Genomic DNA, 20475 nt, shown 5'->3' with positions numbered 1-20475 from the left:
TACAGGTCAACTTGAGATTATAAAGGCCAACTTGAGATTATAAAGGCCAACTTGAGAATATGAAGGCCAACTTGAGATTATACAGGCCAACTTGAGATTATAAAGGCTAACTTGAGATTATAAAGGCCAATTTGAAATTATGAAGGCTAACATGAGATTATAAAGGCCAACTTGAGATTATAAAGGCCAATTTGAGATTATGAAGGCTAACATATGAGATTATACAGGCCAACTTGAGATTATAAAGGCTAACATGAGATTATAAAGGCCAACTTGAGATTATACAGGCCAACTTTTAGGCCAAATAGAATTTATACAGGCCAAAACTGGAGATTATAAAGGCCAACTTGAGATTAAAAAGGCCAAAATGAGATTTTAAAGGCCAACTTGAGATTATAAAGTCCGATTTGAGATTCGGTTCTGGTCGGAACTTTTGTCTGAAGTATCTTTAATCTTGAACGCGCGTTTAATCTCTATATCCAGTTAATTGGGAACTTTTATATTTACAATTTGATATTCGAGATTTGGATCAATGTGTGATCCCTGAATTAAATATCACTGCAGGGTTTGACCACCACAGGAAATGGATGAGGAATTGAATAATTCCTTAGTTATAAACAAGCTGGAGATCAATGCAATTGAATCATAGTTTTACGAGTAAAAAGTTCTGAATTCGGAATTTTAAAAAAATTCAGTATTTGCACTTCTTCCTCATAATTTCAGGTAATCAACTGAAGAAAATTCTCAATGGCAAAATATGATATAATAATTTAAAAAAGTATATTTACAAATATAATTCTTGCATTAAATAGCTGATTAAGTATAAGACCTTGTATTGTTTAAATACTGTTTATTCTAGTTCACGTAGCTTGAGTTCTCAATATAAACTGATCAACCGATTCTTAAATCCGGTTTCCGGCTCTATAAACATATATACTTAAATAAATCTATAAATTTTAATATCAAATTCAATATTATTATAACAGGGAAATCAAAAAAGAAAATCATAAAAAAATCTAATTTAGTAGATAAATTCTTCGGCCTAGGTTGCATAATTTACAATAACTTTTTGTAAATGTACTCGTTATGAAACGTGAAAGGGTATCAATAAATAACTGTGCTTTTGTTGAGATAGGATAGGATAGGATAGGATAGGATAGGATAGGATAGGATAGGATAGGATAGGATAGGATAGGATAGGATAGGATAGGATAGGATAGGATAGGATAGGATAGGATAGGATAGGATAGGATAGGATAGGATAGGTTAGGATAGGTTAGGATAGGATAGGATAGGATTTAAATATCTTGGTTAATTTTCCTAATTACTTCTTTTCGTATCAATTTTTAGATAAACGTAACCAAAGTATTTTGATATTATAGATTATTGCATAAATATTACCGTTGTTGATCATTGATGGCACATCTAGACTTAGAGGGTCAAAATTACGTTGCTTATGTCATAAACTAAATATTGCATGCGTAAACAGTAATTTAAAAACCATATTAACAAATCGTTATTAAATTAGTGTAGATACTCAGTCATTCATAACACACGACTATATAGTAAAGATCATAAAATAAAAAAAAATGTAAAACTAAGACTGAAAAAGTTTATTCAAACAAAAATAAAGGAATCGAGTCTTTGCCACAAACTCTAATTTTATAATCCTTTTCAACCGTATGGTGTAAACAATTTCATATTTTAAACTTAGATGATTTCATTATGCAGAATTTATATTTTAAAAATTTAGGATTAGGTTGCAAAGATATAGGGATTAGAAAATAAGAGTTTGTATGCAAATATTTTCCGAACAGCCTAGAGTATGTATGTATAAACTGGAAAAGTATGTTGTCTCATGCATATGTTAAAGAAACCAGATATTACCAGAGATTATCAAGAATAATTCTTAACCGGACAACAAAAGATTTAAAGAATATCTAAAAGTACAAATTAAGTATAAACGTGTACTCTCTTAATAGTTGATTTTCCCACATTTTCTCAAAAGCTTTCCTTGCAGATTTCATCGAGGAGTAAATAAAGTTTTGCAAATAATTGCATTTATTGCAATTTTAAGCCATTAAGTTAAAGCTTATAGTACTTTACAAGCTAAATACTTTGGTTTGTAAAAAAGCATAGATAATCAAAAACAAAAATGAAAAAAATAGCATTCAGAAAGCTCCTTCATTTGAAATTTGTCATTCATTTTTTAAATCATTTTAACAAACTTAAAGAAATTTTCATTTTAAAAAGTTGAATGGCCAATTGATAGTTTTAAATAAAGGAATTGAGTTTTAGCCACAAGATCAAATTTTCTAATTCCTATATCTTTGCAACCTGATGGTGTAAACGTTTATTTTTTTTTTTAAATATATTAATTGATCTAACAGAATTCACAATTTGAAATGTCTAAGGTCTACGGCATTGAGTTTCAAAGATATACGGATTAAAAAATCTGAGTTTGTAGCAAAGACTTAATTCCTTTGAAGTGGAATATCAAGATAAAAAATTTTTTATGAAAAATTTGCATAAAATCTTTGTTTATTTTCAAATTATAATTTACTGATGGGGTTTCCATAGAAACTGAAAAACCGTGAGTTAATCATAGAAACCTGTTTCTCTATCTTTTATGATTTTTTTCTTTTAAAAAGTTCACGCTGGAGAAAAAAACTAAAGTTGTCCCCATTCGAGTAATTATTGCTTTCAAATCTCATGGCTTTTCGCTCCTCAAGTTTTATTTTTTATTTTTACCATATTTGTAAATTTTTGCGAGAAATATTGCTGTCAATAAAATTTTAGATTGACTAGATACTACACTGCATTCTATCACGCGTGAATCGATTTTGACTCAAGTTAGGTTAGGTTTTAATAAATCAAGAGACAAGCGATATTTTTCAAACTAAAGATTTAATGAAATTTATTAAAAACCAATCTAAAAACTTAAATGTTGTTCTTGTATGTTAATAAATAAAACATATGATAATAATATGCCAGGATGTGCTACTATAGTAGATTAGAAGGATAGGGTTGCCTGAGACCCATTAAACACATGTAGTAATTCATACTGCCTTCTCCACACTGCCTAACCCCATAGCTTGACGGAAACTATTAAACTTGAATCAATATATAATATATTATACTTACTCCGTAAACTGGCCTACTCTGTATAATATATCATACTTACTCCGTAAACTGGCCTACTTTGTATAGTATATCTACTATACTCCGTAAACTGGCCTACTCTGTATAATATATCTTCTATACTCCGTAAACTGGCCTACTCAGTATAATATATCTTCTATACTTCGTAAACTGGCCTACTCTGTATAGTATATCTATTATACTCCGTAAACTGGCCTACTCTGTATAATATATCTTCTATACTCCGTAAACTGGCCTACTCTGTATAGTATATTTACTATACTCCGTAAACTGGCCTACTCTGTATGATATAGCAGGTTTTATAATATATTACAATTCTACTGGGGTGACTTTAAACGCCGATTCATGTATAAATTGCACTGTACTCGTTTCTTGTACTGTAAATGCCCTTTTCTGGGGAATTTATATTGCATAATCTTATATCCTCAAAATTTAACATTTTACTTTTTAAAATAAATATTTTCCCGTTAAACATTCCTACGTTTTATAAGTTTAAAACAGATGGCACTGACAAAAGAATATTAACTTTATTGCAAAGAATTTTCTATAATATATTCTTGTCAACAATTTCTAGAATATATCCTTGTCAACCATTTCTAGAATATATCCTTGTCAACCATTTCTAGAATATATCCCTGTCAACCATTTCTTGAATATATCCTCGTCAACCATTTCTAGACTTTATATCCTTGTTAACCATTTCAAGAATTTATCCTTGTCAACCATTTCAAGAATATATCCCTGTCAACCATTTCTAGAATATATCCTTGTTAACCATTTCTAGAATATATTCTTGTCAACCATTTCAAGAATATATCAATGTCAACCATTTCTAGAATACACCCCTGTCAACCATTTCTAGACTTTATATCCTTGTTAACCATTTCTAGATTATATCCTTGTCAACCATTTCTAGAATATATCCATGTCCAGTATTAGTTAATGTTTAGAGATTGATTAATCGTTAACGATGGCTGATCGTTAAAGATTGCTGATTGTTAAGACTGATTCACCACTTTACGAGAAAGATACCGATTTATTTTTAAGTTGATATTTAAGAATTTGTATTCAAAATTAGATCGTGATGTTGAACCTATATTAGATCGTGATGTTGAACCTATATTAGATCGTGAAGTTGAACCTATATTAGATCGTGATGTTGAACCTATATTAGATCGTGATGTTGAACCTATATTTCCTTTACATACATTTGACTTCTAATCTAAGGTTTCAAATATAGATAAGGTTGAAAGGAATTTTTCTATTTCAGCTGTCACCCTTCACCCGTCAGCCTTCACCCTTCATCCTTCAGCCTTCACCCTTCACCCCATACTATTCTTTCATTTCCCCCCTCGTCATTAATTTTCAGTTCTTAAATATGCTTTTTTTGTTAATATGGTTTTATCATGGTTTTATCAGTTATATCATTGTATTCCCAGTTTGCAACCTAGGTCTACAACATCAGGTTGCAAAAATAGAAGGATTAAAACTAAGAGTTAAAGGGGAGTAATCTGTTCTTTGAGTATCTGGATACCTAATTTATATTCGAAGCTGTCTCAGATTTAAACCCGGTATCCCGATGGGCTACATTTGTCTAATATAGATTTTGGGGGTGGTGGTTGTTATACCCCCCCCCATATACTCCCATTCGTTGATTTTGTCATTAGAGTTAAGATAGGGGAGTGTTATACATGTTTCTAATCCAACTGGTCACTGCGAACTCGTATTAAAAAATATAACTCTAACTTTAATGGTTAGGGTGCTAAAAAAGCTTTAAAAATTGAAAAATACTATTGACAATTATTAACAGTTGACTCACGTTATTACATAAAAAAGTTAAGTTCTGTGAGTGATTTTTTAACACCAACTGCAGCCGCTTGACAGTCCTCCATCCTACCCTATACTTAAAAAATATTTATTTTTGCAAATTTGTTCAGTAATTAAGCTGAAAAAGTGGAGAAGTTTGGGCGTTCAAGGGTTAAAAGATATAACAAGAAAAATATCTCAATTCTAGTCTAGCATAAGAACTGAATAAATGTACCAATTCAAGTCCTAAATTGAACCAAATGAGGAAATATATCTAAAGTTTCTGCCTAATTGAATAGAAATATAAAACTCTAAGTTTAACAATTGCTCTAAAACTTAGAAATTCGTTTTATTTCATTTTCAGGATTCAACAATTTAAATTTGAAACACCCTTTTTTAAAGGGGGGGTTGTTCTCCTATTTGAAAATAGGAACGTAGTACCCCCTTCCTTGAAGACCTGAATGTTTATGATTTCATTTTTTATAAAACCCCGGTTTTCTGGAAAACTTTTGTTTACGTATTTTCTGTACATTGACCTGTCCTTGATTTGATAAGACAACGTGTAAGATTTTAGATTTAGTATTTACTATCTGACTATTATTATTCATAGTCATAGTTACTCCCGCCGTTTACCTGAGCCGCGTAATTTAAAAATTAAATTAAAATTAAATTAAAAATAAATATGATCTATCAAAGAGAAATCATAATTATGAAACAACATATTATAAATCACTTCCCTATCAATATTTAAAGTATGATAAAATCTATTACAGAACAATTATCATGTCTCGTAAAGCAGATTTTCTTTTCGTTTTAGCATGAGGTACGTGAATGTATGCATTTATAATTTGGGGCCTCATTTATCATCTCAGTAGCCTTGTAAAAACGAGTAACCCGACCCACCAGCACCCCCATTTGATATATGATATAAGCCTCAGGGTATAAGGGGCCTGCTAGAATTGTATGGTGGTAAATATGACCTGGTTCAGGCCGCATGCTGGAATTCTCATTCTGCAGCCCAGGCTGTTACCCTAAACCACCTAGTCCTATACTAGAGGCCTTGTATTTAAAAAAAGGTTAATTAAAGGGTCCTGGCCCTGAATAATTTCTCATTTACTAGTTTCAGGTTTTGGGTATACTATTTACTATCCATGGAGTTAGTTTATCCAGGTGTATTTGTAATAAATGCTGTTATAATATACCTATATAAGATGGTTTGTACATTGTCCCTGCTTGGCATTTAGAGCCGAAGTATTAGCTTGTTTTATAGCTACGCTTGTGTCTCTGTATGGCATTAGGAGCCTGAGTAATAGCTAGATTGATAAGCTAAGCTTGTGTCCCTGTGTGGCATCTAGAGCCAGGTGTGTTGTGTCCTGGTTGACTTGGGTAGCGGAAGGGTTGTGTCTGCGCTGATTCAGTTTGAGACAAACTTTTCAGAGTACGGCATTTACTACATATTATCCAGGATTAGTTCATCCAAATATATTATGAATAACTCCACGTTCCGTTGCTGATGGACGATGCTCGTAGTCTATTGGAGCGACAGGAATTAGAATAGAGCATAGATAAATATAAATACAGATAGAACACTAAATGTAGTCTTTTCAAGATTTAATGGTTTTTCGTTCACAATAAGAAGTCAGAACATTTGTGTTGAGAATCTCGAGATCAAGTATTGATCTCCATCTAGTACAGATCTCAGATTGATTTTATTCCTCTCTGATATTCCACACTGGTCATATCCTGCAGGCACAACTTTAATAAAGGGATCAAGCATTGATCCTGCTATTTAAAAGTATCCAAACTAGATATCGTGATTAAGCCTTCAAGGTTAACAATATCCGCACAAAAGTTCCTATCTCTGAACTGAAAACTTTAGAACAGGATATTATTAATCCCGATCGGTTAATTAATCAGAGCCGAAAACTTTAGAATGGTGGATATCGAGATTAATACTTGATCTCCTCTTTTTTCTTAATTAGAGATTAAATAATGCTAGTTCTTCTCTTGTTATTAATCTCCAGAATAATTAACCGATCAGGATTAAGGATATCCCATTCAAAAGCTTTGAGCTCTGGAGCTTAATAACAAGAGGAGAACAAGCATTACTTAATCTCGAGATTAAGAAAAAGAATGGATCAAGCATTAATCCCGATATCCATCATTCAAAAGTTTCCAGCTCAGTGGTTAAAGTAGATTAATCATCAACCTATACTATAGTAGTACAAAAACTTTCTGAACCTTTTCTAGAACCTTTTCCTGCGCATTCAATGGTTAAAGATGAACTACATAGTCCATACCACCACTGTACTCCAGTATATTTGGTATAAAGGCAATATAAATTCTAAACAGGGTCTTTAAGGGTTCATTATTAATAAACTTAAGTTTATAGCAGAGTAAAGAAAATGCATTTTTTTTTATATTTTTATAAGATGCTCCAAGATCCAGAAATATTTATACAAATTTTGTTTTAAATAAAAAATTTGCATGGCAACATTTATTTTAGGCGAAGTGTCGGATCATTTGGAATCATGCGGACATCTTTGAGTTATGTAAGATGTATATTTTTCATTATTCTTATAATTCAGAGAAATACCTTTCTCAAGAAAATTACCATGTTTTTTAATAGAGTATGTGCGCAATTTATTGTACACAAACAAACCTTTTTGATAGTTTTCAACAATTCATATCTTTAATATTCTTTAACGATATATCTATAACTCCAAACTCTAGTTTTGATAACATAATAATAATCTAAGTTTGAAAGCCTTTATTTAAACTGAACTCAATGCAAATGTAAGATTTCAATTTCAAAGCAAGAAGCTTGAACTTAGACTGGTACAAGCTAAGATCATGTTGGTTTATAGAGAATAGGATAAATGATATGAGAATTGTAGAATTGTAGATGCATAAAGGTTGATTGTACAGTGTACACCTCCTCCAACGATTTGTCTGCATTTATTTCCCAGAATTCCAGGCTCCTCCCCGCATTCTAGAAATAGGGTTGGAAACTTGTAAATAAGATTGAATTTAACGTTGCTGATCTACCTATTGCCGGTTCAAATTTGAACTACCGATTCAAAGTTTAAGAGTCAGAAAGGATTTGAATCGGTGATTCAAATTTGAACCGGCGGTAGACAGTTCAGCCTCCTCCAAAATTAATTAAATTAGGTCTCAGGTTTAACTATTGGTTTAATATCTTTACAACCTGGTGAGTAAATCAAAGATATACGACGTTACGTTAAAAATATATGGATAAAATGTTTAAACCGCTTAAATTTTACTTTAGAACCAATCAGTAAGTTTGCTTTGTTTAAACCAAATATCACAAAGTGTAGTTCAAATATAAACTAATCATATAAGTTGTACACAATGTACACTGTACAGTACAGCATGATTATTGATTATGTGTACGCGCAGTACAACAAACGGCACTTTTTTGTAGTAAATTCATCTCAATATATATATTTCAATTTTGTTAATAACTTAAATGCAAAGTAGTTTTTTTTCAAAAATTACACCAAAAACTGTTCTTTTAAACTTGCAAAACACATTTAGCTTTTCTTAAAATTATTTTACAAATCTTAAATCACTAAGCGAGGTAGATTTTTAAATTTTTCGATATGGGTATTTGAAGTTACGCCTCGAACCACTCAAATTTCCCTATTTTTAAATTTAATAATTTGAATATTGTGTTATCTAGTGCCTAAACCTAGTCTTTTGGAGAACACTGACAAATTTACATTATGAAGTCCGTTTTTCGCTTATAACTTGCTTAATTTTAAAGGAAGTTTTCGCGAAAAATGAAAGGGGGTATAGGCTTAATGCGATAAAAAGCGCTTTTGATCGCTACTAATCTTACTTCTATCTGTTGCGTCTATAAGGAGAAAATTGTTAAAAACGACTAATTCCAAAGAACGTAGCACCCATACAAATTCAGAAAGTTGCAACATACGACTTAGACCGTAAAGAAATTTATTTAATTTCAAACAAATCATTCAGATATTACAACCTATGGTCATCGATTATCTTTCGCCACATTTGTATATAGTTGATTTTTCATGTTGTAAGGACACTACGTTCTTCGGTATTAGTCGTTTTTAACAATTTTCTCCTTATAGACGCAACAGATAGAAGTAAGATTAGTAGCGATCAACAGCGCTTTTTTATCGCATTAAGCCTATACCTCCTTTCATTTTTTGCGAACCCTCCCTTTAAATAAATTTTTATGATTTCAAAATTTTTGAATTCAGTGTTTCAAGACGGATGGTACCCATATAGACATATTTTGAAAATATGTTTTCGCTTGCACTTTTTTAGTGAATTAATAATTACAAAAACGTGCTGCACGAGCTGAATAAATTTGAAAGTGATAAAAAAATCATTTTTGTTTTACTTTTAAATCTTATAAACAAGACGCGTGCTGAGAGAATTTGAACATTTTTATCAAAAACGTGCCAAATGTTAGTTCAATGAGCTAGAACGAGTAAGAAAGGAAGTTTGCTTATTACAATAGCAATCAAAACTACTTATATATTAATACTATTTAGTTTTATGACTAAATAAATGTCGTATATAAAAAAGCTAGAAAGTTTAGTTAGCTGCAGTTTATATTTTATATTATGTTTATATTTTGCTGGTTAAGCTTTGGCCATTTATTCTCTTTACTTTGGTTTTTCTCTACATTCAAGATGATTTTTTGTTGTTAATATTTTTAGGGAAACCCAAGTGAACATCTTAGAAAACGTTAATGTTTATAGATTTTTTTCTTCAGGCATCTTTTTTTAAATATCATTTTAATTTGTAAAATTATTTTTACTCCAAAAATGTTCTGAGAACTTTATTTTATAAACATTTTACTTTTTATGAAATTTGCTGAAGGAAGTAAAAAAATCCTACCTGTCTCTTTTCTCATAACCAGAGGACAAATCTTAAAATGTATAAATATATATTATTTTCTTTGATTTGTGTAAAGGCAAGAATAAATATATAAGAATGATAAATGATGTTCTTTTAGTCATTTTTTCCTCAGGTAGTATCCATCAAAATATACAGGACTGGGGTTTTTATTCTACATATCAATCAATCTTTATATTAATACTGTGCTCTCCCTATAAGATGAGAATTTAATGAAGAGCTAAAACGAGCTTGATAGAAAGATATTTCTGTCGTTTACTTAAAAATAATATATAATAAAAGGATGAAAGCTCAACTCTTGCTTTTACACAATTTCGAAAATGAACCAATCAAAAACAAATGTTTTTTTGGGCCCAATCGGTTCAACTGTTTAATAAAGACACATAAATCAACTGACAAAGACGATTTTGCGGCTATGTGGACAAGAAGTCTAGGGAATTAATTAATTAGTTAATAGTCTAATTAATTATATTCAGAAAATTGTTCCTTTTCAAAACTTGCATCAGATGGAACAAAAAATTTAATTTTTCATATTTTCGTTTTGATTTTAAATGAGTAAAATATTTTTGATTTACCGTTAATCCTGTTCTCCCTACCAGCAGCTTCCTCCAACGCCCTGAACATAGTTTATTTTAAATAAAGTTTAAAGGGAGTGACCGGCTATGTAAGGTAGTTGAACTGAGTATGCAGTGTTGTGAACAAATTCTTTAGGATTCATTTGAGACATATTAAACCTTTTAAAGATCTGTAAATCCTGAGTTTGAGCGCAAATTTGACGTTCAAAACTCCTACTTTGGGGGTGGAAACGTTTTCAGAATTCGTTTTTTTTATAATTAAATAACGACTACGAAAAATAAAGAAAATCTAATTAGATGGTTAGGAACATATTTCTCAAAAGAAAGGAATTGAGTCTTTGCCACAAACTCTGATTTTCTAATCACTATATCTTTGGAATTAAATGTTGCATACCTTAGATATTTCAAACTATGAATTCTGTTAGATCAAATAATCTGAGTTTGAAATATCAAATGTTTACAACATCGAGTTCTAAAGATATTGAGGTTTAAATATTTAATTTTGTTCCAAAGACTCAATTCCTTTGTCAATAAATCAATGCTAAAATCGATTATTTCGTTTTCATTATTATATTGAATTTCTTATCTTCTTTGAATTTATTCGCAGATTTCTTCAAATCTTCAAATGTCGTCTTTTCAATAGTAATTCTCGAAAATCTGCAGAATATCTTTGTGAATAATGAGAAACCAGAGAAAATAGAAACTTATAATTGAACAAGATTACTTATTTTCGATGATAACATTAATTTTTATTTTCATAACATGTTCCTTTACATGACGTCTGTAGTTTATTGTAGAACTTTTTTACATTTTATGTCGTCGTTATTTAATAATTTTAAAAAAACTGAAAGCGTATCCACCCCCAAAGTAGGAGGTTTGAACGTCGAATTTGCGCTCAAACTCAGGATTTACAGATCTTTAAAAAGTTTAATATGTCGCAAATGAATCCGAACGAAGTTTTCCACAACACTGCATACTCAGTTTAACTTCCTTACGTAGCCGGTCACTCCCTTTAAACGCTTGTTCCTAAGACCAATTTTGCTTTCAAAATATCCAGAGCGCAAAGTAAAATTCCCTTAACTTGCCTGTAAAGTAAACTAACCTGAGATACTGGTAAGTACTGAGCCTGGGGATTCCTCCTGCCACCCTCTATATATATTAAACTAGAACATCAATATATACTTTTCTCGTCTTGGTGTTTGTATCCAATAGACGTCAAAACACCAGAACCGATCTTGGCCCAAATTTTGTTTGGGACCTCACATGATCCAAGGGAAGGTTTCAAATGATCAAAATTTCAAAATTTGCCACCAACAAAATGCGATTTTCATTAAATTTGAAAATCCACGACATTTTTTTTTACTAAATCCGCAAACTTAGGGGTTTGTTTTAAAATGTATACAAAGAGAAATGTTCACAATGGAAATGGAAGATGGGCACGAAGCGCCATAAAAGCCTAGTAATATATATTTTCTTATATTCGTCATATTTAATTTCAAATCCTATTTCTTTTTACTATGAACACAGCAACACAAGTATGTACAGTAAAAAAAATATGAAATGGAAAAATTGAACTGATATTTCACATGTTTCTATCACTTGCATTAAAGGCTCAATTCCTTTGGAACCTTTCACTTGGAATTGATAGAAAGCTACATTATATTTATCTATGGTGTGGTCGAGAATGCCCAGGACAAGAAGCTGAGCCACTTCTTTATAATCATTAATTCTAACCTCCGATAATTGGTTTAATTATACAATTACGTTTAAGCAATTAAAGAAGAAAAGTAATTGACTGCATTATGTTTAACTACTATTAAAGTAAAGAATACGTATGAGGTGTACACTTTTATTTTGATTGATATGTAAATACCACAAAGTTTATAAAGGTATGGATTAACTTTTCATAAAAGATAAAGATCGTTCAAATTGTTTATGATTATTTAATTTTGGATTTGATCTTTATTTTTTTTCTATACAAATATATTCAAATAGACATTTTCAATTACTAATAAAACATGTAAACAAAAAGTGAATCATGCCCCCATTTAGACACGTGTTTAATTATCCCCAGATTCGGACACGTCTTAAATTATCCCCAGGTTCGGACACGTGTTTTTGCGATGTATCTAGGTCTGATAGCATAGTCCTAAACATTTCTGCACTAGAGATATATAGTTTAGACATTCTGTTTTACATTTTGAGATCTTACAGATTTATTTTTAGACAATTGAGATTTAGTTTTAGGCAATAGAGATTTGTTTCGAGACAATTGAGATTTATTTCCAGACTTGCGAGCTGTATTTCGATACTTCAGAAATGCATTTCCAGACTTGCAAGGCTTAAAAAAAACAGAGATTAGTAACGTATCACGGTAAATTAGAAGTCTATGGTAAACTCTTTAGAACCTATTTTCACCATTAAATATACTTTGTTTAATAATTTTTTGTTGGGAACGTTTTAGTTATGAAAGTATATCAGTACTTTACTCTCTTTTTGGCCAATTTTGAATGCATGATCAAAACTTGGTTTTATTTTGATATTCTTAGCCTCATATCGTTATTCTCGCTTAGTACCGCTCGAACTCACTTAGTTCCAGAAGAACTCACTTAGTTACAGAAAAACATAAGTAAGTTCAAGCGGTAAAATCTAAACCCAAGGCGTTGCGACACTTCAAAGTCGATCCTCTCTTAAAACTTGATGAGACTGCAGGCTGAATCTATGTGAATTCAAGAAAAAGATTTTCTAGAGTCATACTTGAAGTCTCATTCTTTGTGGGTAACCCTGTATATATCTGCAGAGGATGATCTTAACTTTCTTGATGCAGTATCAACTGCCAATTGGTTTCCAGATAAAATAAGCTTTTGTTGGACCAAGGAACTATACATTTCTTGTGTTGGATCAAATATTGAACATAAAGGAACTAAATTACACGGCCTTCGATACTTAATCTTTTATAAGTTTTTGGAGAGTGCTAAATTCCTTTTCTAAAGGAATTGAGTCTTTCTACAAACCCTGATTTTCTAATCTCTTTATCTTTGCAATCCAATGTCGTAGACCTCAGATATATTTCTAACTATGACTTCTGTTATATCAAATAATCAAAGTTTGAAATATCTAAGGTTTACATAATTTGGTTTAGATAAATTGGGATTTGTTGTAAAGACTCAATTCCTTTGGAATAAAGTCACGCCATCCCTCAACAATTTTGATGCATATGTTAACAAGTTTTTGCGATAAGGAATTGAGTCTTTGCCACAAACTCTGGTTTTCAAATACCTATATCTTAATACCCCAATGTTGTAGACCTCAGATATTTCACACTATGACTTCTGTTATATCAAATAATCAAAGTTTGAAATATTTAAGGTTTACATAATTTGGTTGTAGATAAATTGGGATTTGTTGTAAAGACTCAATTCCTTTGGAAATTTTCAAAGCATTCAAAAAAAAGCGCAACAGACCCATGTTAAGGAATCGAGTCTTTGGTATTTCAAACTTAGATTATTTGATCTCATAGAATTTATCGTTTAGGTCCACGACATTGAGTTCCATAGATAAAGGAATTAGAAAATGGGAGTTTGAATCAATTCCATGAGCAAAGTTTTTACAATAAAGTTTTAAATCATCTCTTGATGATTGTTGTACAAGTACAATGTTTGGTTGTGCATATTCATCAAAAACTGGATTTATTTTTGTTCCGTAGTATTCTTAACTACCCCTTCACCAAGATATGCGTTTAGAATATTTTACCTTTTCTTTCCTTGCCATATCATATAAATAACTAAGGATGCCTAAAATTAAATATAGAAGTTTAAAAGAGTTTGTAGACGTTTATAGAAGATTGTAGAAGTTTAAAGAAGTTTATAGAAGTTTGTAGAAGTGTATAGAAGTTTACAGAAGTTTAAAAAAGTTTATTGAAGTTTAAAGAAGTTTATAGAGGTTTATAGAAGTTTACAGAAGTTTATAGAAGTTTATTGAAGTTTACAGGAGTTTATAGAAGTTTAAAGAAGTTTATAGAAGTTTATTGAAGTTTAAAGAAGTTAATAGAGGTTCATAGAAGTTTACAGAAGTTTATAGAAGTTTAAAGAAGTTTATAGAAGTTTGTAGAAATTTATAGAGGTTTATAGAAGTTAACAGAAGTTTATAGAAGTTTATAAAGGTGTATAGAAGTTTATAGAATTTTATAGAACTTTATAATAATTTATAGAAGTTTATAGAAATTTATAGAAGTTTAAAGAAGTTTATAGAAGTTTGTAGAAGTTTACAGAAGTTTGTAGAAGTTTATAGAAGTTTGTAGAAGTTTATAGAAGTTTATAGAAGTTTATAGAAGTGTATAGAAGTTTATAGAATATTATAGAACTGTATAATAGTTTATAGAAGGTTATAGAAGTTTACAGAAATTTATAGAAGTTTGTAGAAGTTTATAGAAGTTTGTAGAAGTTTACTGAAGTTTATAGAAGTTTATAGAAGTTTACAGAAGTTTATGGAAGTTTATTGAAGTTTAAAGAAGTTTATTGAAGTTTATAGAAGTTAATAAAAGTTTACAGAAGTTTACAGAAGTGTGTAGAAGTTTAAAGAAGTTTGTAGAAGTTTATAGAAGTTTGTTGAAGTTTATAGAAGTTTATAGAAGCTTATAGAAGTGTATAGAAGTTTATAGAATAGAACTGTATAATAGTTTATAGAAGGTTATAGAAGTTTATAGAAGTTTATAGAAGTTTGTAGAAGTTTATGGAAGTTTATTGAAGTTTACAGAAGTTTATGGAAGTTTATTGAAGTTTAAAGAAGTGAAGTTTATAGAAGTTTATAGAAGTTTATAGAAGTTTATTGAAGTTTACAGAAGTTTATAGAAGTTTATTGAAGTTTAAAGAAGTTTATTGAAGTTTATAGAAGTTTATAGAAGTTTACAGAAGTTTACAGAAGTTTATAGAAGTTTATGAAAGGATGTTATGTTTAGGTATTATTTACAACGTTCACGAGACCTCAAACGTTGCTGTAATCTTTACAATATATTTTATCGAATTTAAAGACAAAATCTTCATTAAAGAAACTTTTCGTGATTAATAAAACAACAGAAATATGCCAAGAAGCGTCCAGAATTTAACTTTTTTAAAGTTTCTATTACTTACCCTGCTTATTCCTTTTGTCAACCTTAAACTCTCCAGTTTTCATATTCTTTAGTAGAGAGGACAGTTGCTCTGTAATTATCATTATTATCATTATTATTGTTGTTATAATTATTATTATTATTATTATTTTTATTATGATTATTATGATATTATTATTTTTTATTGTTTATTACCTTTTCCCCCTGCTAATTAAAACCAATTAATTAATTTCAGGTTAAAACAGACGCTTTGAAGTTAATTAAATTGGGGTTTAATTGCATTTCGAATAGATTTTCAAATAAATTAAAAACAAATTATCTTTTGTTTCTACTGATATTCGAATATTTTACTAAACAAGGTTTCAACTGTTAATTATTTACCTACAACAGATTTCCTAGTTCTCTTGTCCACTGGTCCAGAATAATCGTAATCAGGATCCAAGTACTCTTCATCGCTCATGTCTTAAATAATATTATTTTTTGAACAACATATTTGGATTTTCAAATATTGAAAGGTTTTTTTATTGAATAGTCGACAACGGATTGTGGGTTTATGATGCATTTATGGAATGTGAACGAACATAAAACTATGTAAATAGAAGGTTACATGAAAGTACGTTAACAGTTAACTTGAATTTTCTAAGAAATAATGTAGTTTAAAGCTTTAAAATATTCACCCTGTCTCTTTCTTTCAGAATAGTTTTAATTTTTGCTTCCAAAGTTTGAAATGTCTTAATTGGACTAAATTAGCATAACATAAATATATAAAGGGTGTTTTTCATTTTCCATTAGACCTTGAACATACTAATATTGGATTATACAGATCTTTTAATAATATTTGAAAAATTTCCTTTTTACATCAATCAATTTTACAGTTTTTAATGCATATTTAAAAATGTTTTAATGAACATATAAATAGTAATAGAAATTGACCATGGGGGGTGAGGGTGCAGTTGTTTATCTTTTCACCTAGTTTTAGAAAAACATGAAAACAGCTGCTGGTTCATTCAAATATATTTAGAAAAATTCGAATTCCAATTTTCTTTTATAGTCATTTTATGTCAACGTTATGTTGATTCATTTAAACTTACTTTTTAGTAAATGTTTAACTGAATGTTTTGGGCACGTTTTCAAAAACATTAAATTTACAAAGAAACTGAGTTTTGCCACAAACTCAAATTTTCATATTCCTATATCTTTACACCATCAGGTTGTAGAGATATAGGGATTAGTGAGTTTGAGTTTGGAGTTCATTAAAAAATCCTGAGTAGTATTTATAATCACGATCGTACGTATGGGTGTTGGGGAAATGGGGGCTGAATTTCCCCCCCCCCTGGAATGATAAAAAAAAGTTGCGCCAGCCTGGACAACTTCCGGAATACGCCGCTGTTTTTAATCTCTGTAACCTAACTTCAGATATGTTATTTACAAGATGAATTAATTAATCTACAATATTCCCTTGTATAGTTGTATAATATGGTTTCTAATAAGAATAGCTGAAGGATACATTTATCTACCTTCTTTATACCATGGATATTAAATATTCAGTATAAAAGAAAAGAAATCAGAAACCATTGAAGCATACACGTATCTTTTATCTTATTTGTATATTTTCGGTTGGTAGGATTAGAGTTTAAATCCCTGAGAGTTCAAAGTGGTAATACTGTTTTTTTTTCATAAAAAATTATATTTCAATGATACCGCCCCGCCCTCCCCCTAACCATTAGAGAGCTGGATTCAACGGGCACGGGCAGCCCTAATAGATTTGAAATTCCGAGCCGGGTCAACCTTTCCGGTCCCAGTTTGTACTGTATCGCCCGGACATTGGGAAAATAAAGCAGACACTCAATAGGACCAGCCGGTGTAACAAGGTTGACGCGATCAGACGCGATCAGACAAATCTATTTAAATAACATTGTCTCGCCCTTTCACTAAGCATTAGAGCCTGGGCCCGGTTCAACGGGTCCAATATGCATGCACCATGCACATCAAATTCTTTGTACATGTCATTGTAAATCATTGTCATCTTTGTTTTTAAATAACAATGAGAAGTTACAAAATCCGAACTTTTTAATTAAAAGAGTTTAAAAATCTGCATTTATAATTGTTTATCATAGTCATGTATGATGCCGATCAATTCAAAATATTATTAGGGTCAGCTGATGCCATATTTTTCTGTAGATTTCTGTAGTATAATTTTAGTTGCAACTTAGTTGTAGTAGGTAGTGGAGGTATCATTTGCAGTGTAATATATTTGTTTGTTAGATAAACAAACTAAGCTAGAATTTGTTTACTTTAGGCAGAACTTTGTTTTGATTGGTATCTTCAAAACCAGTTCATCTTTTATTTATATTCGAGTATCTATACTATCTTAACTAAGAATGGTTTGTGTCAACTTTTTTTAACAGAAACATCAAATGAAAATAAAAAGCAAAATTTTTAATTCCAGTTTTGATAATTCAACGCTAACAGAAATATGTAGCAAAAAAATCTCAAATCTGTAATGCTTTTACAAAGTGTGTATTTGTAATGAAGATCTGGTGCAGTTTTTATTAAACCACGTTTTATTTCTTAAGTATATACTATAATGTATATATATATTATAGTATATAATATAATATATATTATAGTATATAATATAATATATATTAACTTTTTTCTATCCCCTCTGTAATCCACCTTCACACTCCATACACAAAATATACTGCAACCAGTTAAAAGGATAGCTTCTGTTAAAATAATCACAGCTTTTTTGCCAGAAAATAAAACGTATTTTTATGTAAAATTTTTGTGTTGATTTAATATTTACTTGCTGTTAAACTTTCATTTAGTAAATACAATATGTTATCATTTTGAATAGTCCAATACATTGAAAACATTTATGAAATTTCTAAAATTGTGTATTTTATGTATTCAAAAATAGATAAATGAAATCTTACCAACGGAGTAGACAGAACAGACCAGAATGGAACAAGCCAGTAAAAATACAACAATCTTCATCCTGTCAGATAGAGAAAAGAAATTAGTTATTGGATAACAAAATTAAAATAAAAAGATTAATGAACGTTTCAATTAAAAATTAATAAGTACATTATAAAAATTGATTTTGAGTTGTTGAAAAATAACATTTTTTGATTTTTAATAAAAACTAAATTTAAAGTAAATGAACATCAGAACTTCTAGATTTCTAATTCTGGTAGCATATCCCAATGTCTAAGGCATCAAGTTACTATAATGATATGAGATAATAAAAATATAGCTTAGGTGTTTGGTTAGTTCTTTTCAATCAGAACCTGATATTTCTGGTATCCTTTGAACCACAGAGATCAGAGGATGGTTGATCACTGCCCAATATTCCGTAGATGGTTTAGGAGTAGAACTGTAGGGGCGCTAACAGAGATCGGAGACGGAGAGCGGGACGGGACGGAGAGAGGGGCAGGACGGAGAGAGATTGAGGACGGAGAGAGGAGCGGTGGGACGGAGAGATAGATTAGGTTTTGGCGGGAAACTGGTCGGTTCCGGAACGGTATGTTCGGGTTCTCTGGTTCAGCATGGTTTCCGGAGATTACGTCACGAGGTGGATCATGTGATATAATCATCATTGTTTAGACCAAGAAAGCTACTGTGTTACATACTCGGGTGTCCCTGGTCCCATATATCACATTCAGTCACAGGATATTATTTTGAATAGTGCGATTATTTAGGCCTAGAATCTTTCAGATTACAGAGGTATATACTTTTAATTTTACATGTCTCTATCTACCAGTTATGTCTATCTCCAGAAATGTATTATTCCGCCCCATTTTATAGAAACATTGCTATTGCCTAATAAGTTGGGACACTCGATATACCGACTCATTTGTAAATTTTGGCTTAGCAATTAAAAAAGTGCCATATAAACCAAACTTGCAGTATATATTATATAAACCAAAGTTGCACTATGTATTATATAAACCAAAGTTGCAGTTTATATTATATAAACAATAGAACACATATTTTCAGTGTTTGATTTTTTTCTAACCCTATTTTAGGGGGCAGAAAGGATAAAAAAAATACTTTTATATAATTATATTTTATAACGTGTTTTATAATGTATTTCTCACCATATCTATATTTTTCATGATCTAGTGTAAAGAGGAGAAAACCCAAACCTTTTCTACATTTATGAATAAAATAATATTTATCTTATTGTAATAGCAATATGTTAAAGAGAAGGAACCAATGCAACTTTAGGATTGAAATTTTATCTCCAGTTTAAATGAGTTTTCCATTTTTAATTAAAATATTCATGTCTAAATATAAAAAAAACTTTTCATTGTAGAGAATAAAAAGCAAAACTGATTAACTGTTAAAATATCTGTACATATGGAACCTGCACTGTTTCCTTTCCTTGTTACCATATTTATTCTGGAAGGAAAGTCCAATCCCAAACTTTTTTTCCATGTAATCATAAAATACTATTATAAAACATTATTTTATACTTGTGATTATAATAAATCCATAGTATTTCTTGGCAACCCTTTAAGACAAACGATAGAGTTTATCCCACCTCGTGCTGATTCAAGTGTGTTGAGTTGAGATGTCCAAGCTTAGAGAGATCAGTTGAAGCCAAAAAGAAAAGTTAGAAAGGATCTCCGTATAGCTTGGATTGTATTTGCAAAATAAAAAGGAAGAAAATGTATGACTTGCAAATCAAAAACTATAATACAAAGGAATTGAGTTTTAGCCAAATTGGTTATTCCTATTTCTTTGAAACCTGATGGTGTAAAATCTTTGATATTTCCAACTTAGGCTATTTGGTCTAACAGAATTCATAGTTTCAATTTCAAAGATCTACAACATCGGGTTGAACAGATATTGGGATTATAATTTTTAGTTTGTTACAAAAACTCATTTCCTTTGCATGCA

General features: G+C 30.4%; 1 protein-coding gene across 1 annotated transcript; it reads right to left on the bottom strand.

Annotated features, from left to right (window-relative positions):
• Positions 1-7723: 7723 nt before the first annotated feature.
• Positions 7724-18971, bottom strand: LOC111698793 (uncharacterized). Its single transcript, XM_023469233.1, has 9 exons — positions 18861-18971; positions 18507-18568; positions 15949-16029; positions 15590-15658; positions 14214-14254; positions 11563-11609; positions 10461-10501; positions 9868-9898; positions 7724-7960 (listed from the first exon to the last, which is right to left on the bottom strand). Exons 2-9 carry the CDS (start codon positions 18565-18567, stop codon positions 7927-7929), a joined length of 405 nt encoding a protein of 134 aa, XP_023325001.1. The 5' UTR covers position 18568; positions 18861-18971; the 3' UTR covers positions 7724-7926.
• Between the last annotated feature and the right edge of the window lie 1504 nt (positions 18972-20475).

The sequence above is a fragment of the Eurytemora carolleeae genome, unplaced genomic scaffold, assembly GCF_000591075.1.
Source record: "Eurytemora carolleeae unplaced genomic scaffold, Eaff_2.0 scaffold341, whole genome shotgun sequence".
NCBI lineage: Eukaryota > Metazoa > Arthropoda > Copepoda > Calanoida > Temoridae > Eurytemora > Eurytemora carolleeae.
This window is presented reverse-complemented; position numbering and strand designations above follow the sequence as displayed.